Source organism: Diceros bicornis, chromosome 17, assembly GCF_020826845.1.
Source record: "Diceros bicornis minor isolate mBicDic1 chromosome 17, mDicBic1.mat.cur, whole genome shotgun sequence".
NCBI classification, from domain to species: Eukaryota; Metazoa; Chordata; class Mammalia; order Perissodactyla; family Rhinocerotidae; genus Diceros; species Diceros bicornis.
In genome coordinates this window covers 46,023,209-46,049,954 of record NC_080756.1, presented here as the reverse complement: position 1 = coordinate 46,049,954, position 26,746 = coordinate 46,023,209, and the positions used below count along the sequence as shown (strand labels likewise).

General features: G+C 39.5%; 1 protein-coding gene across 1 annotated transcript in view; it reads right to left on the bottom strand.

Moving 5' to 3' along the window:
• Positions 1-24,738, bottom strand: part of RERG (RAS like estrogen regulated growth inhibitor) — a 106,671-nt gene extending 81,933 nt beyond the window's left edge. Inside the window, exons 1-2 of the mRNA XM_058557585.1 lie at positions 24,576-24,738; positions 20,914-21,088 (exon numbers count right to left, since the gene is read on the bottom strand). Of these exons, the coding sequence (XP_058413568.1) occupies positions 20,914-20,974 (61 nt within the window). The 5' untranslated portion in view covers positions 20,975-21,088; positions 24,576-24,738. The remainder of the gene's footprint in view (positions 1-20,913; positions 21,089-24,575) is intronic.
• Between the last annotated feature and the right edge of the window lie 2,008 nt (positions 24,739-26,746).

The window sequence follows — 26,746 nt, the reverse complement described above, 5'->3', positions numbered from 1 at the left end:
GAGAACATTCAGGGGATTATGCTAAACCATACGCTGAAGGGTGAAAAGGAGAGAGTGTGCAGCTGGAGGACATCTACACTTGCACGACACACATTCACAGGATCCAGGCTGAACTCTAAATACCAAACACTGACTTTCTTCAGCAGCACATTCCAGGCCTGCTGTTAAGGGAGAAAGCAAAAGACATTTAAGTATGATAATAAATGATCATTCAGAAGTCACTAGAAACTGATCTCTCGAAACACTCTTCCTACTCTCTCACATATTATCTGCTGCTCTCCAGTTCCCAAAATACATGTGTTCTCCCCTCAGAACCTAGGCTTTGAAATAGGTTTTATTAGACTGACTGTTTTTAATTAAGAAAAAAAAGAAGAAGCCTGACTTTCTGAAAAGGGCTGGTGTTCAGCGAAATCTGTACTAGGAATGCTCCACTTTTTTACTAGCATTCCATTATCTCAAATTCATGCACTGTATACATAGTCTCGGTGTTGTTTAAAAGCCTGGAGACCATCTCTTCCAGGAATGCTTAACATGATGTCCAGTTAGCAATTGCCAAGAAAGGAATTCTATTTTGCTTTATTGGTTAAAAGCTATTCTGTTAACAACAGCAGGACCTCTTTCTATGTCCAATTTTCACCCTCTGGCTGCTGCAGTATACTGGGTTGATGGTCTGACTGCTGAGAATTTGATGAAATCCACAGAAAATCTTGATGGTGGTGTATGCTTCTCCAGGTATGATTTCCACAACCATCCGCTTTCTCTGTAAAACCAATTTCCAGGTAGCCAGATGGCATGTGGTAACTTATGTCAAGGATTCACTCCTTTACAACCATCAGAAATTGAGAGAGATTTTGTTTTGCTTTTAAAACATCTACATACATTATCTTCCAGCATACACTTTGTGGAAAAGTTTAATGTACTACCCAGAAATCTAGAGAGCTTATCAAATTAATGCTTGCAAAGTGACTTGAGTAAAGCCCTTCTGAACATCATTATAGTCATGGCTAATAAAAAAGTAATAGCTGACATGGACAGATTCTAATTAGCCACCTAGAGATGGTGGCAGCATTGAGGAGATTCCCACACTGCGTTCAGGAGTGTTGCTTTGGGTAAGGTCCAATATGACTGAGAATGAGCCTAAGGTGGCAGAAACGGAATGAGGTGCAAACTCTATAGGACCAGCTCACCTCTCCTTCCCACCTCACACACAAGTGGCACTGCCCTGAATGCCAAGAAAAATCTCCACTGACCTTGTTAATGCTCAGTAAGCTTGGCTGTAGGTTTGTTTGTTTTTTACCTGTTGGTTTAGTTAATTACCCAAATCCATCAGCATTTATTTGTCTCAAATTGAACCAAGGTCAAAAGAAAATCAGCTCAGAAGGGTGGGAGGAAATCAATGTCTACTGCCATACGGCACCAAACTGAGGCTAGCAGATACCTAGAAGCTGCATCACTCATGATAAACACACTATTGATATGTCATCCTCTCCCCAAAAGGCTCATAACTTCAGTTTCCATCCTATGCTACTGTCCTCAAGTCATGGTTTCAATTGGAGGTATGAACAACTTAAGGTGAAGAGCCACTCAGCTGGATGGTTTTTTGTGTATCTTGAGATACTTACAAGCTGAATGGACAAGCAAGTGGAAAGGACATAGCCACCTACCCATAATGCTCCATGGGCTACATGCGTGCAACACTCCCAAAGCAGAGTCTGTGACCTTTGACTATCTATTTCCCTCCTTATTTCAGGACATTTAAAATCTGAAAAAGGGATGGCTATTCTTCCACAAGTTTACATGAGTGACCTGGATGGCCCAGGTCATCCAGGGCCTGTAGTAAACAAAGATGCTTCAAGATCACAAACTGCTTTGCCCACGAGGAGGTCACTTGGCCTGGCCACTCCACATCTGATGCCTCAGTCCTCTTTAGCTCACAACCTCTGGTTCTATTTTCTTTGATCCCCATTTTCCCATCTTCTCTCTTAGCGAGGATGCTTCCATTGATAAATCCATATGGTTTGACCTACTGTTAGTAGCCTTCCCTCCTATGTGGACAGTTCTCAAAGGCAACCCCCTTCTTTACCAAACTCCATAAGTTTAGTCATGATCACATGAGTGATCTCTAGTCAATGATTTGTTGAACAGGTGTCATCTTAAGTCAAATGATAAAGCAGCCCAGGCATAGAGATATGTGGGAATGAGCATGCCGCCCATCCCAGCAAAATGATGTGGATGCAGAGATTTTATTTATTTGTGGAAAAAAGAAGAACATTTCGTTCTACCCAGGCATAGCTTTTCAGACTAAAGAGATGACCTTGGCTTCCTGGATAGAGATAATTAACATTATCAGCTTGTTACAAGGCTGGCAGAAACATGCTAGAAAATGACACCTTGTCTTCATCATTCTTTTCCCCCGAGGAAGTGTTTCTCAAATAGATGCAACCCCAAGCTTGAGCTTCATCTTAGCAACTGTGTGCAAGTTTAAAGCCCTGGTGTAAAGGTCAATCAGGTCTCCTCTGCTTCCAAGACTGTGCACGTTGCACCAACAATACGCTAAGAGTCAACTCAAGTAAACGCGAGTGAAGGGAAAGCTTTTGATGATTGGTGAGCATTTAGTTTACACTAAAAACAAAACATGTACCACCTCTCTGGGATGAGAAATTGTTTTTAAAGACCTTTAGAAGTGGAGATTCCCCAATTACTGTCAGTAATTCATTCAGAGACAGGTATTTTATACATAATTATACTGGAGAGGAAAGGCTATTCTTAAGCATTCAGAGCACAGTTTATATTTTATAAATACTGTGTAATCCTTCTTCATTGCTGCCACTGAAACAAAACAGTCCTAGGTGAGAAAGAGAAGAGAAATGAGAAAGGCCAGGAATGAGGGAGGAAGGTTCTAGTCATCAAAGAACCAAACCTCCTCACCGCTGGCATCTCAAGGGACCACAGGCCTATTCAATCACAGATCAAAGCCTTCAATCTCATGTATCATAACAATTGCTAACATGCCTGAGTATTTACTAATTGTCAGACAGGCACTGTTCTAAGTATGTTCATGGATTATTCCACTTAACACTTACAATGACAACTGAGGCAGGCTTTTATTCCTCAAATATTTACGGTGCACTCCAATGTGTCAAACCCTAGTCTCCAGTGCTGGGGCTATGGCACTGATCAAAATACACAAAAATGCCTGCATTCTGTAACGTACATTTTAGAGTAGCCAGGAAGCAGTGGAGATAGGATTCGAATCCAAGAAGCCTGGCTACTGGGCTGTAAAATTATTATCATCAGCAGAGATCATAAAATGCACCCTCTTTGGGAGACCAATGAGAATCTCATAAATCACAAATAGTTAAATGTGAAACAATTGAGAGAGATTTGCATTCTGTGACTGATGTTACTTTTTTTTCCTCCCTCCCCAAAGCCCCAGTGCATAGTTATATATCTTAGTTGTAAGTCCTTCTAGTTCTTCTACGTGAGCTATTGCCACAGCATGGCAACTGACAGACAGGTGGTGTGGGTCCACGACCAGGAAACAAATCCGGGCTGCCAAAGTGGTGATAGCGCCAAACTTTAACCATTAGGCCATCAGGGCTGGCTGGCGACTGATATTACTGAATTGCTGAGACTGGGCTATTGTCAATTGGAACAGTTTGAGCAGGGCCTGAAACTGAAAAGAGCTAGCATTTAGAGTCAGCACCCCTGGGTTCAAGTTCTGGCTCTGCCACTATATTTATGCTTTGGGCAAGTTGTTAAACCCCTCTGAGGCTCAATTTCCTCATCTGTAAGATAGAAATTATATTAAGATCTAATTCACTGTGTTGTGGTAAGCTATTAAATGAAATATTATAAATAAAATACTTGTAAAGTGTCTGGTGTTACATGAAGTAAACTATTTTTATTATTTGCTGTTTATGGGCTCTTAAACCTAGAAGCTAATTTGAGTCATTTTAGGAATGTGAGCCCTGCACCTTATAAATTCCTGACTATAGAGATTGAGGCAGAACAGAGGTCTGTAGCCCACCTGTCTTCAGTATGTGTGTGCATGGGGGTAGGCAGGGCAGAGAGAGAGAAGGGTAGGCTGTTAAATTTAGCCTCACTCAGATACTGAACTCCCTTTATCAAGGAGCCTGAATCTTTTATCCTGTGTCACTAGCTTTGCTTCCTTTAGGTCTCTGCCCTCAGAATGGCCAGGTCATCCAGGGCCCATAGTAACCAAAAATGCCTAAAGATCACAAAATGTTTGTCCACAAGGAGGTCACTTGGCCTGGCCACTCCACATCGGGTGCCTCAGCTCTCTAGTTCATAACCTCTGGTTCTGTTTTCTTTGATCCCCATTTTCTCACCTTCTCTCTTAGTGAGGATGCTTCCATTGATAAATTCATATGGTTTGACCCACTGTTAGCAGCCTTCTCTCCTATGTGGACAGTTCTCAAAGGCACCCCCCCGCCTTCTTTACCAAGAGGGGTACAGGACTCCAGTCCACTCAAGCTATACCTCTCTCAAGTGATCACTCAGTGTGATCCCCTAAACTTTCACTAGCTATGATTCTTCAAGATACTGGTAATTCCCATCCAGTTCATCTACCCTAATTCTGACTTGGACTCCATTCCTGAGTTTCCATAGGCGGTTTTGAACTTCAGGGTAAGGGGGCAAATGTATGCACAGATGCAGAGACTTTATTCTCTGAAGAGTAGTCTCTTACTGTATGAAATCAAAGTTTCTGAGAACCACACTCAATTTTCATGCATAAGAATTCAAATTATCACAAATTTAGTGCCCTAAAACAACACAAATTTACCATATTACACTTCTGCAGGTTAGAAGTCTAACACAGGTCATCAGGGCCTCTCTGGAGGCTCCAGGGGAGAATCCATTTCCCCGCCTCCTCCACCTTCCAGAGTCCATCCACAATTCTTGGCTAATGGTCCCCTTCCTCTATCCTCAAAGCCAGCAACATTATACCTCTACAGCCATTCCTGCTTAGACACATCTCTCCTCACCTCAGCCTCTGACCTTAGCCTGGAAAGGTTCTTCAACATTAGGGAATCATGTGATTAGGATGGGCTCATCTGGATAATCTAGAATAATCTCTCATTTCAAGTTTCATAACTTCAATCACATCTGCAAAGTCTCTTTTGCCATGTAAGAAAACATATAAACAGGTTCTGGAGACTAGGACATGGACATCTTTGGGGTCATTATTCTGTCCATCACATTCCTCTCTCTGACCCTCAAAGGGAATTCCACTTGCAAATATATTCATGGCATCCTAAAGTCCTCAATATTCTCAACCCATTACAGTATCTACTCAAAGTCCAAGATCTCATCTAAATCTCATCAGCTCAAAAGTCCCAAATCTCATTACCTACCTCATATAAATCACGTATGAGTGAGGCTCTTAGTGGCAACATAAGGTAACTTTTTTCCAATGCAAATGTTTTGAAATAATTCAATTGTTGTTGTTTCTATAGTTTACATATTTTATCAAATGTTTCCTTTTGGTGATGGCATTCTGAGGCATTTTTTATTGAAATGACCTTGAGTGTTTTGTTTTTTTCTGCATGTCCCATATGTCTACTCTGTGCCATTTCAATCTTCCCATTCTGACTGCAACTCTCTACTCCTGGGGTAGAGCTAGTCAGATGTTTCTCTTATATTGCATATTCTAGACTAGTGTTTGTCACATATGGGAAAAAAAGCTAAACATGAGACTAAACATTAAGCCCATTAGTATCTCAAGATTTTCCATATGTTTAAAATGTAGAAAACACTACTATTTATAGTTGATTTTGGTTCCGATTTTCTGGAGTAGCACTCAGTCAACACACACACACACACACACACACACACACACACACACACTCACATATATACATTCATCAAATAACAGTGGAAATTTGAAAATTATCTAATTTAACCTAATGGCTAGTCCAGTATCTTTAAAATGTGCAGTTTGAGGAATTCAGTTTTGTTTCTACCTTTATTGATGCACCTTTACAGAAAAAGCATTCCAAGATTAAAACGAACTTGATATTCCTTGGCAATTTCTTCCTTTTTGTTTCCATATTTTTTCCTCAATAAAATGAAACCCTTTCACTGCAATAAAATTACTCTATAGTATATTTTGGGTCATTCAAACCAGAATATGTTAGAAATAAAACTTATCCATAGCGTGAATGATATTGGAACTCGGCACAAGGTGCACAGGACTTACAATAAACTTGGCTGAGCAGACAGGCAAAGGTATTTGGTAGACTATAATGAATACACCGTAGGTGACCAAGTAAGATAAAAGTGTTTACTTACTAACTATGGCAATGCTACATTGCATAAATAAAAGATAATAACTAGTCTTGTTTTACAATACCTTAAATAAAACACATTTACAAATGTTCATGTTTTTCATGATGGTTAGTTTGAGGGGTTTCTTAATTTGTGCTAAACAAAACCTCCTTTTTACTGAATCTGAAAAAATGACCTGAGAAAACTATACATAAAGCTTCCATTTTGCCATCAAGGCTGTTTATGTCAATTATTCATCCAAAATAGCACCATCATAATGTAATTTTGAATAATGAATTATGGAATCAAAAACAATCATCAACAATGATAATAGTGGTCCCTTGCATTTATAAGAAGTATCATAGTCTTTAACAATATTTATTGACCTAGAAGTCTCCAGCAATAATTAATCATGAATTATTCACAGCAGATAAAAGATCTCTAGTTATCTGATGGGCTCCAATCTGCCCTCATAAAATGTTTGAAGCCTTCTGGCATTTTGCCCTGTGTAGGAGCCTGATTCTTACAGCTATTTGGGTCACAAGAACATCTTGTATTTCAGTGAAGGAAAAAACACCCTTGTATTGTGATAAATAATGAAGAAACTCTCTGCAAGCCAATATCTTTTAACACATACCATCATTTAAAAGTTTTGACTTGACTATATATTTTCCTTAATGTTGACATGTTAGGACTTTCATGTTTTTAAAAAGCTTCTGAGTTTTGCTTTTGGGGCTCTTCCAGGTCAAATTATGAATGTATCCTCCCTTTCCACTGAGGATATTTAACACACTTCGCATTTTTCACATATTAAATGTTAAGTTCTTTCTTTACAATTTTCATCCTCCTCCCTTAACATCTTCACATACTGCTAGGCCTCAAAAGCCAAATAAGAGGTTTTAGCATGAAATCATAGGAAGAATTTGGAATAGAAATATTATTTTAAAACTGTGTTGAATAAAAATGTAATCAAAGCCTATGAGATCTCTTAGGAGTTTAATCACAGTTTCATTGGTTCTGTTCCTCATTTTTCTCTAGTGACAGTTCAAGTGAAGTAGACTACTTTTCATAGATATTGACTAATCTAAATGAATGTTCCTAAGTAACAAGGAAGAGAAGACAAGAGAGAGAGGGGAAGAAAACATCTGTTGAGCACCTACAATTGTGCACGGCATTTCGTTAGAAATGTTCAGAGTATTGTAGATAAAAGTGCAGACACCAGAGGCAAACTGCCTGGGTTTGAATCCTACCTCTGCCAGCATCCAGTCACTACCTGTAAGACCCTGGCCAAGTTACTTCCTTACTCCTCTGGGCCTCAAGCTCCTCATCTATAAAGAAGGGATAATAATAGGGCCAAATTCATAGAGTAGTTCTGATGATTATATGAGTTCATATGTGTCAAGTCCTATAACAGTGGTTGGCTTATAGTAAATGCTCTGAGCATTAGCTAATTATTATGATTGCTAATTATTATTACATCTCATTTGGTTTTCGTACACAACAGCCCTAATATAAGATGGTTCTCATCATCTGCATTTTATCAAAGAGGAAACTGGGGTGCACCAAAGTTACGTAAGCTGACCACGCACACAGTTAATAAATGGTCTGCTGGACCATCCAAACCCATGCTCAGCCCACTGAAGAGAAATGCAGACTGATGAGCTAGCCCTGGGAAGCTTTAAAAGGCCTTTCCTACGACTGAATCAGCAAGATCCCCAAAGCTCTTCTCCCTTCCTAGCCACCATTTAGTTCCTATCTCGTTCTTTTATCATTTGGTTGTCCTTTTTCCCCTTCTAATTCCAACATTAACGACATATGTGAATTGGTATGAAGAAAGCATCATAATGTTGAAAGATAAGAAATAAGAGAGAAAGTTGTTCCACTCCTCAGATAAAAATCCCACTGAACTTACAGTATTTTAGTCTCGCTGCCTCCCTCAAGGCCTCCCCAAGTATTTCCCACTGATTTCTCTTCCTCTCTTTGATTCCTGCGGCATTTATGGCCTTAACTTAACCGCCAGAACACCGTCTTATACATGAGCTAAAATGCTAAATTGCACACATACCTCCATATATAAATTTCTGATAATAAGTAGCTTATCGGATTTCACCTTTTGAAAACTTATGATGAGCTCTATCCTTTCTTGAAGGTTCTCCTTCTGTTTCCTACCCCAACTGTCTTTTCAAATGGTCCTTGAGTTTGAATTGAGTCAAAAATCATTGTAAGATCTATAGCTTAGCTGTATCCGTGACATACAATTGACACTGTGTCCATGTCAAATTCCTGGTTTTGATAATATGTTGTGGTTATGTAAGACGTTAGCACTGGGGAAAGCTAGGCAACGGCTACACCAGAACTCTCTGTACTGTTTTTGCAGCTCAGACAACTTTTTAAAAATATTTCAAGATAAGAATTTGTAAAAAGCAATCATCCTTCTGGAACACAAACTATCACTAGCTGATTTCTAATTGTAAGTCACACATACCCAACAAAACACTGAGGTCCCTGAAGACAAGGACAATCATATAGTTCTCTGGCCTTCCCCCACAAATATTGACATTTTATTGGGCATATGGGTGGGAGGATGGAGAGGGTGGAAGAGTTGGGGACACAGAAGGAATTTCATAAATATTTGTAAATTGATAAATGGGAGACATAAGAAATCATGGGTTAAATTTTGTGACTCAAGGATTTAAATGTATAGTTACTGTGCTCCTGATTTCACCTCTTTTGGAACACTGCTGGAAAAATAGATTCAAGATACAAAATATTTGAATGGAAAAATAGTCCCAGGCATTGGAACAGATAACCATTACTCATCCTACTATGCGCGGTTGAGTCTTCCTTTAAAACTTCTAACTCAACGTGTGTTGCCAAATGACTGGGAAGCTGGCTCAGTTGCTAGGTTCAATTGTAATTTATGGGGTTCTCAATGCAAAAAGAAGTCAAATACTTTTCAGACAATAAATATTCACAATTTTTTATCTTTACTTTTTTATTTTTGGCTTCACCTCTTAAATTACTGCCCAATGGCATAAAACAAAAGAGAACTTTTTAAAATATTTTTTTAAAAAAAACAGGAAATGCATCATTGAGAAAAAGATGCTATCTTTCTACCCAAAACAGTGGAAACTTATGAACTTTTCTCAATACTATTCTGTCTACACAATCATTGCATAAGTTTTATAAATGCCACTGTCAAAGAACAATTTAAAATCATTTTTTCCAAATGGGGGGAAAGAACAGCTATCTTACCTTAATTTAGTTCTACATTAGCCTTAACTTGATGGACCATGGTGTTAATAAGCTCAAGCTTATGAGTTTAATTCCTCTGTGGTCTGCTTAGCTTCTCTAACTAGAAAATTTGGTGCCATGGTTATAGACTGTATGTGTTTAACCCTCAGACACTTAACACAGCAATTAACCTCAACCCACCCCCACTATTGCCAAACAGCTCAAAGTATCACCTTTCGATGATCTCAAAAGTATCATCAGGGCCGGCCCCGTGGCTTAGTGGTTAAGTACGCACGCTCTGCTACTGGAGGCCCGGGTTCGGATCTCGGGCGCACACCGACACACTGCTTCTCCGGCCATGCTGAGGCTGCGTCCCACATACAGCAACTAGAAGGATGTGCAACTATGACATACAACTATCTACTGGGGCTTTGGGGGAAAAAAAAAAGCAGGGGGATTGGCAATAGATGTTAGCTCAGAGCTAGTCTTTCTCAGCAAAAAGAGGAGGATTAGCATGGATGTTAGCTCGGGGCTGATCTTCCTCACAACAAAAAAAATTTTAAAAAGTATCACCAAAAAGTCATCTCAGCATGTCACAGTTGCTGAAGCTTACACTGTTTTTTTTCTTTTTTTTTGAGGAAGATCAGCCCTGAGCTAACATCTGTGCCAGTCTTCCTCCACTTTATATGTGGGTTGCCTCCACAGCATGGCTGATGGGTGGTGTAGGTCCCCACCTGGGATCTGAACCCTCAAACCAGGGCCACCAAAGCAAAGTGTGTGAACTTAACCACTACACCATGGGGCCGACCCCCACTATTTTTTTTTTTAAACAAAATTTACCCTACTATGATGTGAATGAAAAATTCTAGTCTTAAGGCACCACAGAAAAGCCTCACATTTGCTCTGCCCCATAGAGTACTTTTTGGTTCATTAGTCTACTCCCACTGGAATGTTAGCTTCATGAAGGCAGACAGCTTGTCTGTCTTATTGACCACTGTATCACCAGTCCTCATAATAGTGCCTGGCAACTCATTGTTTATTACATGCAGCTCACAAAATGTTATGTGCTTTTTCAAAGCTGAAAATACCTATTTCAAATGGAAATTGAGTACTCAGCACACTTAACACAGTGGTTCCCAAAATGCAGTCCCCAGACTAGCAGCCTCAGCATCAACTGGGAACCTGTTAGAAATACAAAGTCTTTGACCCTACTACAGGCCTACTGAATCAGAACATCTGGGGAGGGGGTCCTGAAACATATTTTAACAAGCCCTCCATGTGATTCTGAGGCAGGCTAATGTTTGTTATTGTCACTATAACCCAATGAAGGAAACCATTTCCCTCACTTAGCTCTGATTTGCAGTAGTAGTTCCTAAAATTCAGCCATTATAGGACAGAAGTATGCATACATATATTGGAATGAGTCTCTGGAAAATGACTTCTTGTACAGGATATTTGGACAAATAAAAGTTGATCACTGTTATGTAACTTTATATAGCAATGTACCTTGACAAGCAATGTCCTAAGACAAGAATGTGAGACAGAAACAAGAAATGTTAAATAAAATAGTAAACAATAGATTATAACTGCAAGGCTTCCTCCCAGATCACCCTTTTTATGGCAAATCTAAACAGAACTTATTTAATGAACATGGAAGTAATGCGATATGGTGTTAACATCCCCACACCAAGAGCCAAAGACCTTTGTTTTTCTTTACTAGCTGTAAATTACCCAAAAAACTCACTGGGATTCTTCGTCATTTCAATAAGCTAAATAATACCAAAGTGGAAAATTCTGTGATTCAATAAGAGCATCAAGGGCCTACAATGTTCCAAAACCAACATATTTCTAGATGACAGAAAGTGGGAGGAATGATACATATGCTGGATCCAAAAGGCTCCTGACAGGCCAGAGGAATAGATTAAATCTTGCAAAACAGCATTTAAGAGGACGAAAATAAACTTCTACACCTGGGTTAAACACACACACACTCAGGTATAGTTTGGAAAGATTTGACTCAGCAACAATATATATTAAAAAAAAAAAAAAAGACTTCATTTGCAGTAAACTCCCCAGGAGCCAACACTGTCACCTGAAAACAACAGTGACCTTAGGAGCCTTAGCAGAAGCAAAGTACCTAGAAGCAACCCCGCAGTTGTGCTCTGATCTGGCCTGCACATCCCATGTCTGCAATGTCTGCATCAATCTCCCACATCTTATGTAGTGTGTGGGCAGAGCGGAACCGTGAGGATGGTACTGTGACCATGATCCGTGTGGGGTCAATGAAGGAACTATGAGTAACCAGACTATGGAAGAGAAAACTCAGGCATGGGTCAAGACATGCGAGCTATCTTCAAATATGTTAAGCGCTGTCATAAGAAAGAGGATTTAAGTGTTCTTTGTAACTCTAAGAGGTTAAATTTAAAGTCAATGAGTCAGAGCTGATGAACAGCTTTGGTTCCAAAGAAGGCCAAGTAACGGACAGGAAGCATTGTTGTGAGAGTCGTATCTGTCAGTTTGGCTGGGCTATAGTACCCAGTTATTTAACCAGACCTTAAGGTAGGGGTTACAGAGGAAGTGTTTTGTAGATGGGGTTAACATCTACAATCAGTTGACCTTAAGTAAGGGAGATTAGCCTTAATAATGTGGGTGGACCTCATCCAATTACTGAAAAGCCTTTAGTGCAAAAACTGATGTTTCCCGGAGTGAAAGAAATTCTGGTCAAGGTTGCAACATGAACTCCTGCCTGAGTTTCCAGCCTGCCAGCTTGCTCTACAGATTTCAGTCTTGCCAGCCTCCACAATCATGGAAGACAATTCCTTAAAATGAACAAACAAATGTGTGTGTGTGTGTGTGTGTGTGTGTGTGTCCTATTGGCTCTATTCCTCTGGAGGACTGTGACTGATACAGTTGTCCAAGGATGGAACGGTCTACTTCCAGTCATGTTGAGTTCCTATCACTGCAAGTATATCTCACTGAAGAACATCTCCAGTGATATTCAAGTGCAGGCAGGGAAACTACTTTGGTTATAAGAAGGAGATCATTTAAAATATATGCCCTTAATAAAACTATAAACCATGTATAGACCACATAGTCTAATTAAATTTATTCATGTTATTGAGGTTCCAGTCTGCGTCAATACCATGTCAAGCTCTGGGGATATAACGATGAGCAGAAATAGCTACTGTTCTGCCTTTTGGAATGTACATGAATCTTGCACTATGTGCAAGGTACCAGGCTAGCTATTCTAGAACACAGAGCTGGTGCTCATCAGCTACTTGTTGAAGGAATAACTGAAAGAATGAATAAAAACATATTTTAAGGTTATAGGGAAATACATAGATACAAATACTTAGGTATTATTTAAAAAATCTTTCTATCAAAAATATTTAAATATTTTAAAGCATTAATTTATTTTTCATTTTATTTATTTATTTTCTTCCCCCCAAAGCCCCAGTAGATAGTTGTATGTCATAGATGCACATCCTTCTAGTTACTGTACGCGGGACGCGGCCTCAGCATGGCGGGAGAAGCGGTGCGTCGGTGCGCACCCAGGAACCGAACTCGGGCCGCCAGCAGCAGAGCGCACGCAGTCAACCACTAAGCCATGGGGCTGGCCCTAAAGCATTAATTTTTAATAGGGATAAGATCTGATTATCAATGAATTCTATAACATGCCATGCTTCCTTCTCCAATAAGGTATAAGACTAAATAATTTTCCTCAATTCTCCTCTGCTCTTGACCCCCTTACACACTGATCATAAAAAAACTCTGACTCAGTGTCTATTCATTTCATATATTTGAAAGTGCAAATTCCTACAGCACAGAATCTACAGCCTCTGGATAGTCTGTACCATTGTGTACTCAGTGGAGGACCACTAACAGCCAACTGCTGGACTGAGTGTGTTCGTCCAGCCTCCAGTGATTGACAGCCAGAGAACTCACCATACTGCTTTTCCAAACACAAATGTTAAAGAACATAGGGGAAGAACTGCATGGATTTCAATAATAAGAGCATCATAGGACCATATTTGTATCACACTTGTAGTTTTTCAAAGTACCTTCAAAGCCTATCCTACCTGCATCACTGTAAAAAAAAAATTAATGAATGTATCATTTGATAGATGAATAAAAACAGACATGGATGGGATGAAGCTGAATTTTAAAGCCCAATCTTTCAGTTAGTTCAATTGGGTGCTTTTTTTCATTAGATCATATTGACAGGAATAGTGCAACATCCCTTTTGATAACAATGAGAAACTTATTCTTTAGCAGAAGATGATCCAAAGCTTTATACTTGATCCAAATCTGTAAGAAATGGAATAGTGCATTACCGGGGAACTTTCCCATATATATAGGTTGCTAAGAATCTTGGCTATATTGATTGACAACATACCCAGGACTCCCAGAGAGCTTTGCCATGCACTGGTTATTTATTATTTACTGGAAATTTTTTATAAATACAAAACTCAATTAGTTTTACAAGGTTCATATTAAAACATTCTAACGATCATCTCATTTCCTCATATAAGATGTTTGAAGGGATGTGGAAAAGAACAGACTGACACAAAAAGAAAATATTTAGTAGCAAAGTTGCAAGAGCCTTGCATAGAGTCATCAACAGGGATTCTAGACTTGACTGTGGCACCAAGAACCTGGTGATCTAGGTAAGGATCTCTCTTATATGTTTCTCATATATATGTATATGAGCTTAACATATTTGCTGATTCCATGCTGAAATTACCTGTTTCAGACTGCCTTTTCTTTATAATGTAACTACTTTCATTTCTAATGGGATGGAAGAAATTATGGCTGTTTTTCTGAAACCACATCAATTTTCCAAGGCAGCTGTGGCAACAGAGATGCGTTTGCACTGGAATTTTGGCTTCAAGGCTAGTACCACCTTGAAAATTTGGCTGATTTCCCCAAACCCATAAGTTGGAGAAATACCAGGAATAAAAAGGGGAATTATAAGGATGATTTACAATTTCTTCACTCCCTTCCCTCAAAGTTAGTCCTTGTCAGTTGCCAAGAAAACAAATCAAGATCAAAATGGAACCGACTGATGACTGATAACTAACTACAGGAAAATATTTCACTAAATAAATTAGATCTGTTAAAACTAAAGGACAACTGAATTTTTAGCAATATATTCCAATAGAAAAAAGGAGGAACAGAGATACGTTGTTTCGGCTTTGAAAAACAGTTCTTGATTTTGTTTTGTTTTATTTTCCAGTATGGTTTCCTCCCTAATTATATTTTTCTTAAGAGAAAAGCATAAGAATCAGTCATTGTCAATCTGCAAAATGTTTAGCTACTCACCAACAAGCAACTGATTTTGATGATTTTAATTGTTTCTGTCCTTATCTTTCTTTCATTTTCTTTTCTTTTTCTAAATCCTCATAAGCACCATTCCTCATCTTGGCCTCACTGCCTAGGCATGCAAGAAAGGTCAGCGTGACTTATGCCCTGCACAGAGGTCTGACTTTTATACATATCCATAGGTATACAACTGCAACTTGAAAACACCCTTTTATTCCTCTTGGGGTAGGAGAAATAAATGAAAATCAACTCATCTAGGCTGTTTGCCTCTTTTTGCTTTTCCATCTTTGCAGGTAAAGGAAGGTAGAAATGTTTGAAAGCCACAGGTAACCATATCACCATATTTTATGACCACAGAACAGCTATTTTTCTAGCCTCAACCAAACTTGTCTCAATGCCATCTTCCTCCCTTTGGCCTAATCCTTTAAGGAACAACTGTTCCTCTAACCACCAACTACACAAGGAACCAATGGGCCTCATTTCTGGTAATTCTTCAATATCAACAACCACCTAGGAAAGGCTTCTTCACACACACACACACACACACACACACACACACACACCCATGCTTGTTTCTGGGAACAGTGGAAGTTCTGCACCCCCCTGGAACACAATATGTCCCTCTACTTACTTAGATACATTTTTAAAGAAAATTTACCATTAAGATTATATAATCTTAGAACAAGAATGACCAAGAACTTGAGGAGCTGATTGAGACCATAAGTAGGTAAAAAGTGGGGTACAGGACTATTGTCAGTGCCCACAGTCAAATGATGTGCACAGCTGAGGCTCTTTCCTATACTGGTGGTCCTGAGACTGGACCTGAAGCCTAGGTGAAGCCTATTGAAGCCACAGATCAGCTTGCTCTATCTTCCTGAAGAGTCCATTTTAGTTACTGATTTTGGGGGGAAGCCATTTTTGTATTCAAACCAACATAGATATATTACGGATTTATATTAAATTTTGCATACACTTTATATTATTAATACAGCATGCAAAAATAATTACATGATTGCAATGAGATGCTTACATGCCCCAAATCCCCTAGATCATTCTCCTCTTCTTTTAGAAGTACTTTGAAAACAATGTTCAAGAAGCATCATACTGCGATATTAAGTATGGATGAATGGAAAAAACTGGTGGATAGTTACTAAAGTAGAGAAAAAATTCTAAAACACAAAGGTTAGTTCTACAGCATAAGGAAATGGACCTACCCAAGATGCTATTGATACTGCTGTTTTTATTTAATATATATGAGATCTCATAAACATACTCCAACCATCAAGTATATGTCTATGTTAAAGTAGTATTTGTACTTAATGGAAAGGTCACATTTAAAATCAGAATTTTCCCTGTCTCATTGGAAAATAAAATGAAAAAAGCTTTTCAAAACGTTTTATAATGGGGGGGGGGGAGCAAACAAGAACAAGAAAAAGGAGAAAAAATAAATCACTTCTCTTTGTGCCAAGGGAAAAAATATCACAAGCTTGTTTGTATTTGGCACCCAATTTATTGCCCAGCAATTTGAGTCTATGAACTTAAGCCTTCACGGATGAATGCATCAATTGGCTTTTGAATTAGAGGATAGCATTACTCAATTAACTTCGAGACTAGCCCTTTCAAGAAATACATTTAACTACGGCACACAATATTTCAATTCTAAAATGACAATGTCAACTGAGAAACTAAATTTAAAATTTTAGTTGTTTTTCTCTCAGCCCCTCCCACACTTACTACAAGTTTGAATAATATGAATCCAGGAAGCATTTAAATAAATATGGTGTGCATTCTAGGTTTTATGGCAGGTCTTATTGCTTTAATTACTTGGAGCCTATCAAATTAGGCTGATGCACACAAGTAAGGAAATTTATGTCCTACATGCCATGTTATTAGTGTTCTACCGTTAGCCAGTGACAGTAAGTGTTTACCCTGCTGGGGCAGGAGGTGATGGAATAGGCTGGGAAATCCTGGCTCTGCGCTTTGCAGTATCACCACAGTGCTCACCATGCTGAGCCAGCAAGCTCCCTAGGCCAGCAAGCAAGCTCACTTGAAGACAGAACTGCCAGGTAAAATTAGACAGAAGGAAGAAAAATCCTCTGAATTTAAAATACCACATAAATACTGCCATATATATATATGTATATGTATACGTACACGTATATATATATACACACACATGCACGCACACACACCCCTCGAATGTTTTATCAGTGTTCCTTAGTAATTAGCACATTATTAAATTTTGCCTGTGCTGACATTTCTAGGGCCAACCTGTCAACCAAAAAGTTCTGGTTAATGTTAAATTCTGTTTTAAACATAGAGGGCCTATCTATTACCTGGGCTTAGGAAATCATCTACCACATACCAGAAGCACGTTCAAATTTAAGGGTGTTAATTTATTGATGACACTAACATATTTCTGGCTGTTTTTCCAAGGTTTCCCAGATATAAGCCATGAGAAGTATTGCTATGATCATCAGTGGTCAGGCTGTAATTGACGTTAACCAGACTTTGGATTTAAGAGAAAGAGAGAGACAGAGAAAGTGTGTGTGTGTTTAGGATGTGCTGAGTAGTGATATAGAATTTTTATCTTATAGGCTTTCTGAATTTTACTGAAAATCAAAATACCCACTTGAATGTAAATATATCTTTGATTGTATGTTTTCACTAGAGAACTTACAAATTAAAATGAGCATACCTTGAAAAATTATAACAGTATAAGTTAATACTTGCACACTTACTATATGCCAGGGGCTGTTCTAAAAAACTTGCAGGTAATAACTCATTCAGTCTTAACAACAACTTTTTGAGATAGGCACAGTTATATCCTTTCTATAGTTGAGGAAATTGAGAAGATAAGTAACTTGCTAAAGTTGCCAAGTTCAGACAGCTAATAAAGTGTAGAACTGGGAGTCAAACTTAACAGCGCAAATCCAGAGCTCAGGCTCTCTGCTCCAGACTCTTCTGTTCTCTATTAGCAAACGGACAATATGGTCTTATTTACCCCAAATTCCAATTTGGTATTGAGTGTGCGGGAAGTCAATGGGACAGGTAAGACTTGAATTGCTTCCATGTGAAGCAATTCACACAGACCCAAGTCAAATCAGAGATGCTCCATTTCCACCACTCCAAGATCTCAAGCTGGCTTCTTTAGGAATGCTTCCCCTGCTGGGTGTTTGGAAAGAAACAGATAGCTTGAGCCCATGGGATGATCCTGCCCATTTTAGGGAAGCGTATGAGTAAGTGAGAAGCTGCAATTACATTCCAGCAGCTATCATTCCTTGCAGACTTAAAAAACACAAAAGTTACTTCAAGACTGATACAGTCTGTAGAATAAGAAGTTGAATACGTGGTATTATGTCTAGGCAGAGACATTATACATCCATATTAATAAAGAATTAGAATAACCATGAATTCAACATTGCTACAGTCTGGTTTCAAAGTTGGTGTATATGAAGTACTCTGTGGTCGTTTTCACGGAAAACAGTTTCCCACTGAAAATGGAAAAGGTCTCAGAATTGTCTCCCAGGCATAAATCAAACCGGTACTACTTTTTAAATGTGAGGTGTGGTTACAAGGTCTCAGGAAAACAGTCTAATGTTGAAATAGGAAAACACTGTCTATGTATAGACAACAGACAAAAAGGCGATTGTTTAAAGGTATGTAGTCTATCATTGTCATTTTCACCTAAATGAAAATAAACACAAATGGTAGAACGCATATCAGGTGGACACAGAAACCAGTCCAAAGAGGATTCATTAATCAAAAATCATAAGATTTTAGAGTCAGAAAGGACCTTAACAAACATCAACGTCTGCATTTTACACAACATAAAACCAAGGTCAACAGAATTTGGACTCCACGCCCAGGTATTATCTTCAGCCCTGGGTGTGAGGAATCACTCCTCGGGGAGTGTCTGGAGTAGTGAGAAGACAGAGGATGGTGTGTAGAACCCTGGGAGCCCTGGGTTTTGAGAGGTGGGCCGACGAAAAGCAGCCCATGAAGGCAGCTGGTTATGGGCAATGGAGAGATAGCAGGGAAGCCAAGAAGTGTGATGTCGTGGGAGCCTGGGAAGGAAGGAACTTTAGGAAAGAATAAATGGCTGTGTTGAATGGTAAAAAGAGTTCTAAGAAGACCCGAACTGGGAAATGATCATTCTATTTCTTGGTTATTGATAGCAAAAGTAGTTTCAGTAGTATGATTGCAATGGAAAATTGCCATGTTTTAAGCAATGAATGGGAGGTTAAAAAAAAAAAAAAAAGTTAAGATAGGGAGGGCAGAGCCCACAATCATAAGCTTGGAGAAAAGAAAAAGAGCAGTGGACAAAGAAATGCTTAAGGGAAAACTGTCAACAGAGAATGAGAGGAATAATTGAAACAATAATCAAACAATTTGGGGGAAGACAAAGGGAACTGGGGTCTAAGCTCAGGCTGATGGATCAGCCTTGATAGGAGGTGGTACAGAGCCTGCTCTGAGATAGTACAGACGGGAAAGGGGTGGATGTACATACAGCTAAGTGGTTTTCTCAACTGAATTTTTATTTTTATGTTTTAACTTTTCAAACCACGTGGAGTTTATTTTGGTAAATGACATAAGGTTAAAAAATCCCCTTTCTTCATTGCCAATGGTAAGTTTTGAATGAATGAATATTAAACAGCCAGCCCCAGGCCTAGACCCTTCACTCACGAAGGACTTAGCAGAGCTATTGTTGGCAGCATGGCCCTTCCCACACACTCCCTTGCCTTCATCCTCCACTCACTGGAACAGTTTCCTCATTCTCCAGATCCTTCCATCAGCTACGGAAATGAGGTTCTCACGCCATCAGGAAACACTGAGGAGATTAATGGGGAGGAGTTTAACCATCTTCAATCTTGTGAAGGCTGGCAGTTTCTTAGCCTTGCCAACTACCTTTAGGGTTGGTTTCTGCCAGAGGCAAGAACAAGCAGCAAGGAGAAGAAAAAGGTGACAGCAAAAAAGAGCACTCTTGAGAAAATTAAAAGAAAAAAAAGAGAGAAAGACTTAGAATAGGGAAGATTTACTGCTGAAATTAAACTAGAGAGCAGATTAGGAAAGAGCAGTTGGTCACAGAATTAAAAGCTGCCCGTGTGTGTTTAAGATTATGTGGATTATGTGTTGTATTGGATGACCTAAATGGGTTTCCCTATACAGACACACACCTACTAGATATCTATTTGAGTCCTTTCCTGAGAAGCCAAAGCTCAGTGTGCAAAGTCAAGTATAGGTCTCTCCTCCACCAAGCGATCAAAGCAACATTATCTGGAAAACCATGTTGCCCTGACATTTTAGCAACATCTACTGTAGCATTCTTTAATTATAAAATCTAAGATACATTTTTCAAATTGGATCAGATACATTTTCACTTCGACCATTTCACCCTTAATCTTAAAGGTCTGCAACCCTTTTCTCAGGTGTAGAATAAAAAAGCCTCTGAAATACCTATGCAAGTCACAATTTGATCATTTAAATTCGCCTGAGAAGTACTGGCAATAGCTTCTTGCTTGAGGTCATGCACACTAAGTTCTCACCATCGCTCCCCAATTGTAGAAGTGTTGGGCAATAATGCAGTTCTGTTTCTTGTAAAGACATGTTCATTCAAAAATCATCTATTAAGCACCCAACACATGCTTGACAATGGGCGGGTTGCTGAGAATATGAAGATGAATGAGATATAAAATTGGCCCCTCAGGATCTCATATAGAAAAAAAAGAACAAATACATTTTTGATTTCCACAATCTGATTTCTTTGGAGGTTTGTTTAATATCGTTTCTCAGAATACCAAGACCTATGATATATCCATTGCCTTGTGTATTATCAGCAGAGCTACTTTATCATAAATAAGGAAAAGAATACATAAAACTTAGTTACGCAAAATGAAAGTTCTAGATAAAGAGAAAGAGACTTCATCTAAAAGAGCAACACATGAGAATATGAGAAATGCTAACTACCCTCTTGCCCAATCCCAGGAGGCAGCAACAAAGACACGCATACACGTACAGGCACACACACAGACACACACACTACAACAACCACAACAAAAAACTTACCTGACTTGCCCACACCTGCTCTCCCAAATATTGCCAGTTTGACCTCTGCACTTTTAGCCATGCCGAGTGTTGGTAGACAATTCACTGATGTTCAAACTAAAGAGCTGAGAAGATCTTTCTGGTCCCAGTCTTTGGATTCACCATATCATTGTAAATCTTGGAAGAGTCTGCAATCCTTAAACAAAAGAGATTTGGGAATTCATAAATGACTGGAGAAAAGAATTAATATTTATTAAGCATCTCTTACATGCCAGCCAACATTTCTTAATCGACATTTCCCATTTTGACCTTCAGCACAATCCTGCAAGAAAGCTATAGTAATTTACTGTAAACTCTTCAACTAATAAATGATAGATCCAGGACTTGAACTTAGATCTGTTTGGTTCTAAAATAAACGCATTTTCACACACAAGAGGATTTTCTAAAGTACTTCCTCAAAGAATTTTTTTATGAAGGCATTGTTTTTTGTCAGTAACTGACAACAAATACTTGAAGTATGTGAATATATATATTTACGATGTGTCTGTAAACATCCAAAATACAAACACACATGATAGAAAGAGTCACATTTGGTACTCTTTATTTTCTTTGGGGCTGAATAATACACATTCATATTAGTTAACTCTATTATAATATGATTAAATTTGCATTTCAAGGTTAAATTTTATCTTAGTTGACACTAGATCACATGATCAAGTCATGTGACAAATACGCACGTTCCAGGAATTGATATATAACATCTAGATTATATATTTTTATACTTTTCTTGGCACAATGCTCTGGTACACAAAAGATAAATGCCATGTCCTGACTTCTGCTTCCTTTTCTATGACAACCTCAAGTAAATTAGTTTATGGTATTGTCCTAACACTTAGGAAATTACATTACATACAATGTAAGCACATTTTATACAGGTAGGTGTTTTAGGAATGACATCTAGTTTTTAGTACCATGGAAATGTAAAGTTGGAAGGAGCCTGGGGGTTAACCAGAGGAATCCTCCAACCATCTCAGGAATCCTTCCTTATGATCAGACAACCATCCAACAACCATCCTATGTTTAATTTACCACCTCCAGGTACAGCAGGGGAAGGGGGGCATTAAGTCAACTTTTTCTTTTCTTTCACTCAGAACCCTTCAGGTAACCTAGCAGCTGTTAGGAACCTTTGCCCCATCCTAGGCTCTACTTTCTAAGAAAACGAGGCTCAGCACCTCCCTTTGTTCTTCATGAGATGCATGTTCTTGTTCATGATTTTTGACCCTCGCCTTCCCTCTTCACCATATGCAGCTCTCTCCTCTGGCACCTGCCATCTGAATCACTCTAAAAACATGGCAGCCATTGCATTCACCACTTGAGATGTGATCTGACAAATCAACCCAGGAAAAGTTCAATGATATTTTCCCTAGTCTTTATCTGGGCACTGTGGTTGTATTGCAGGACAGCAGCTCATATTAAGGCTCTTATCTTTCACATGAACTGCACACTCTCCCATTCTGAACTTCCACAATCAATGTTTTAAACCTAAATACAAGACTTCACTTTTATCCTTGTTAAACTAAATCACATCAGTCTTCATTTCATCCATTTTTCCTGTCTGTAAAGATATTTTTGAAGCTCAAATCTGTGATCTAAACATGTAAACTGTTCCTCCCAGCGTTTTGTCATCCACAAATTTTGAAAAAGAGCTTCTCAAGTGAAAGAAGAAAGTAAAAATCTCTCTGAAAAAGTATTTCTACAAAGACATTAACATGGAATTGTTTTTTTCGTTATGCATCTAAGCCATCAACCTGTACCTAACCAATTTTGTATTTGCTGATTTCCAAAGTGCCTGAGCTTCCTCTGAAGGATGAAAAGGTCAGCATTAACATTAGCTATTGTTCGCTTCATCCCCAATAATGAAAAAACTTCTTAGTAATCATTAATAGTACAAAAGCCAGCACCTTTAACATCTGCCATTTGTTCAGTCCCATAATTTAGCTAAAGAGAAAAGGATTTCCTTATTTGTCATTTTATATGCATTCATTAAGAAAAGGCCTCTGTGTTCAAGGTTCAGTGCTTCATCACAGAAGCATAATATATCAAGATATATTAACTATATAAATTCTAAATAAGAATGGCAAGCATTTCTTTGAAACATAGAACATGCAAGTGTCTGGAGCTTATATAAACAACAGTTTGTTATTTCATGCAAAACTATTCATTCTCACGCACATAAAATCCAAGTAATTTACTATCTGATTTATGCTTCATGAAAGTAGCCATCAAACGTGATTTTTAAAAAACATCTAAGTCAAATATTTCAGTAACTCCCGCATGGCCTCAGAGGCATAGGAATTTCACACAAGAAAGAGAAATTGTGTGGGTTAATTTTTTTATTTATAACCTAATAAAGATACAGCCGGTATCTTATTGTCAATCTTATGTTATATTTAGAAAAATCCCTTGAAGGAAGACACGAAACTGACATATATCCTTCAATATTTTATTTCTCACATGAAAATGTGAAAAGTTACTTTTGACAAAGACAGAAAACAAAAATAGACGTGGAAATTGTCTTATTAAGTGACCTGTTGCCAAGTTTCTGATGTTCAAAGTAATTCATAATCTGAGCCCTTCCATAAAATGGATCTAAGAAAACATTTCTTTTAATGTTGTTGTGAAGAAGTAGTCTGGCTGAATCTAGAAGCTGCCATTCACTTTTATATGAACAGTGCTTTATTAGGACAAAAATTTCCGAGTTCCTATCACTCCTAAAGCTAAAATCACACCTAAATATTTAAGAGATTGAAGGTGTAGTGATTTTTTTCCCTAAACACAAGGGAACTAAAAGAAAGCTTAGAAAGAAGAAGAAAAGGAGGAGGCAGCCTCCAGATCCTGTGATAGTATCAATGCATTCATGGATTCATTCCACACTTATGCTAAGCATATAGAAACAAAAGCAGCTACCTTCAAGGGGTTTACAATCAATTAATTCTACGACATTTAGACCACTAATAACCTGATTTTTTTATTTATTTAAAGAAAAGTTTCGTTCATAATAAATCATCCCCAACCTTACTATACTTATCAAGGTCCATGCTTTCAATCTTCCTCTTGGGAAAGAAAAAAAGCAAGCATCTTTATAAGGTAATATTTTTTCTAACTTCTGTATTTACAGTCTCATCAAAATAAAGTGCAGCTGTTTAGGAAGCAAAGAATCTAGTCTGGTCGTGGGAATGAGATTCTCTTTGGGCCGCCCCTTCTCTAGCTCTGAAATCAAGTTTTCCTTGTCTCATTACCAGGAATTCTCCCTCATCTTATCCCAACGCAGCACCCCCAGCGACGAGGGTAATGGCGCAAGACCCCTCGCTGTGCGTTGCTCTGAAAGCAACAGGTATCCCGGAATGGTAAACAAACAAGCCCATTGTGGACTGCAGGTCGCTTGCTCTCAACCTAGAGAGCAAATGCATCTTCAGTCAAAAGGGCATTCTCGGTCTCAGCTCCGAGGGCGCTGTCAAGCTCCCGGCGCTGGTGCTCACACTTCCCTCTCAGCGAACCCCAAAGCCGCCTGGGAGGACCCAGGGACCAGGAGGACTGACCCAGAGGCCGAGCGTTCAGGGGTTCGCAAGGCTTTGCAGGAAGTCATCCCGAAAGAGCCACCTGGGCACGTGCGTGACACTCACCTGTTCACAGTCTCCAGGCCCCTGAGAGCCGCGGTCCCCTGCAAGTTCGGAATCGGTCCCTCAGGATCGCTGAGCCCTCCCACGCTGCGCAGCCCAGTGTGCAGGTTGCGTTTCCGAGTTGCTGGGTTGCGATCGCGGGTGGGAGCGGCAGCGCCCGCAGCAAGTGGGGGCGGACTGGCGGGGGCGTCCTCGCTCCCGCTCGCTCCGACTAGCGGCCGAGGGACTGCGGCAGGACGCGAGCTCAGCCCGGCCGTGGCGGCTGCGCTCCGCGGCCAGGATGCTGCAGTGCGGCGCTGCGGCGCCCCCTACTGGGGCCGGGGGCCGGCTCCTCCAGCGAAGTTGCCTCCCCGCCCGCAGAACGTGCAATATCCGCCTTCTCGGTGCTGCGCCCGAGACAGGCTTCCCTTTTCCCTTGCTCAGTTCCCGGCCTCTAGGTTCTCACAGAAGGACCTCTTTCCTTGGTTAAAACCTTGCGTGTAAAAGCATCACTACGTTGTGTTTTTTATTCCTTACTTCTAATGATCCTCACAACATCCCTTTGAGGTCTGTTTAATTGTCCCCATGATACCCAAGAGAAAACTGAAAGAGAGACTAAATAACTTGTCCAAAGCTAGTAAATGGTTGGAATGAAATCCAGGTCGGACTGGAAGCAGAGAGATGCTAGGAGAGACATAAATATTAGGTTCAATTGAAATTTATGGTTAGATTTTTGAGAGAGTTCCAAAAGCTTCACATTCTCCTTACAAGATCGGCATTTAAATATTTGAATCGAAGTCGTACTCCATCATCCTCAAAACCTAACAAAGATGATTAACATTCGTGCTGTGAAGATCTGCTTTCATCTCCCATCTCGTTTGATCTGTACACCCTCCCTTGAGGTAAGCCCTTGTATTATAATTATTAGCCTTTCACAGATGAGGAGGTGAGTTTCAGAGAGGTTAAATTTCCCAAAGACTATGACACTTCTGATCAAAGGAGCAGGAAATACCTAGGCTGTCTTTCTTTTCCTTCAAAATCTTGGCCTTCTTACCAAGGTACCAGGTGGCCTTCAGAAAACCACTGCAGTCTAGAGCAGACAGGGGCCTAGGGCCGGGTGAACAACCTGCAGTGTGTCCTTGATGGAAGAGATGTAACCCGGGTCCGAGTTTCCAGGACCAGAGCTGACCAGGAGAGCCGCTGCAGGCACCAGCTGTGGGCCGGGCTAAGTGGAGTGCTAGATGTGCGGCAGAGGTAGGAACTGCCTAGCTGTGTAGTGGTCATGCTAATTCTTTGAGAAAGCTCGAATATTTTATCCTCTATGACTTTCCTGATCACTAAGTTATCTCCTCCTCCAGCACACACCTGGATTAGATGACTCAATTCTATGTTAGATAGCACCCTGATCTATCATCGTGTTTGCATTGTACTCATTTTTATTTCTCAGTCTTCTCCATTACATTTGAAATTCCTGAATGTGGGGATATATCATATGTATCTCTGTATTGCCAGCCTCTGCCACCATGCCTGACACATAGTGGGTATTAAAAAAACCAGTTGTCGAATGAATGAAGAGAAAGAACAAGTTGTGACGGGTTACATTTGATTTTTTTACATGCTGAATTTGGGATAGAATAGCCAGTGAGAAGTTGAACATATGGGTCTGAAGTTTAGGAAAGAGGCCTGGGAAAGAGATTTCAGTGTCTCAGCATACAAGAAGTCTTTGAAGCCTGGGAAGTGGAAAGAATTGCCCAGGTTGATCCTATGGAATTTTATAGAAATCCAATTACATGGAATTTTGTGGCATTAAGATGTTCAGGTCTCACATGTTACCTTCTTTCCCTAGCAAATCCCATGTTCATGGAAGGTTTGAATAAAAACATCTGTGAATTTATACATATATGTGTATATATGTGTGTGTGTGTGTGTGTGTGTGTGTGTGTATCTCCTATTTACAGAGATTTGAGTTGAAATTCGCACTTCCAAGCCAGTCCCATTTTGTCGCAGTTATTTGGGATCTAGTCTATGGAACCTGTTTCTGTCCATTTTCCTACTTAGCCCATATAGGCCAGCACTCCCCTCTCAACTAGGGAAGCATTTGCATGCACACCTGTAGTTCTTTAAAGATTTTTATTTATTTTATTTTTCCCCCCAAAGCCACAGTAGTTAGTTGTATGTCATAGCTGCACATCCTT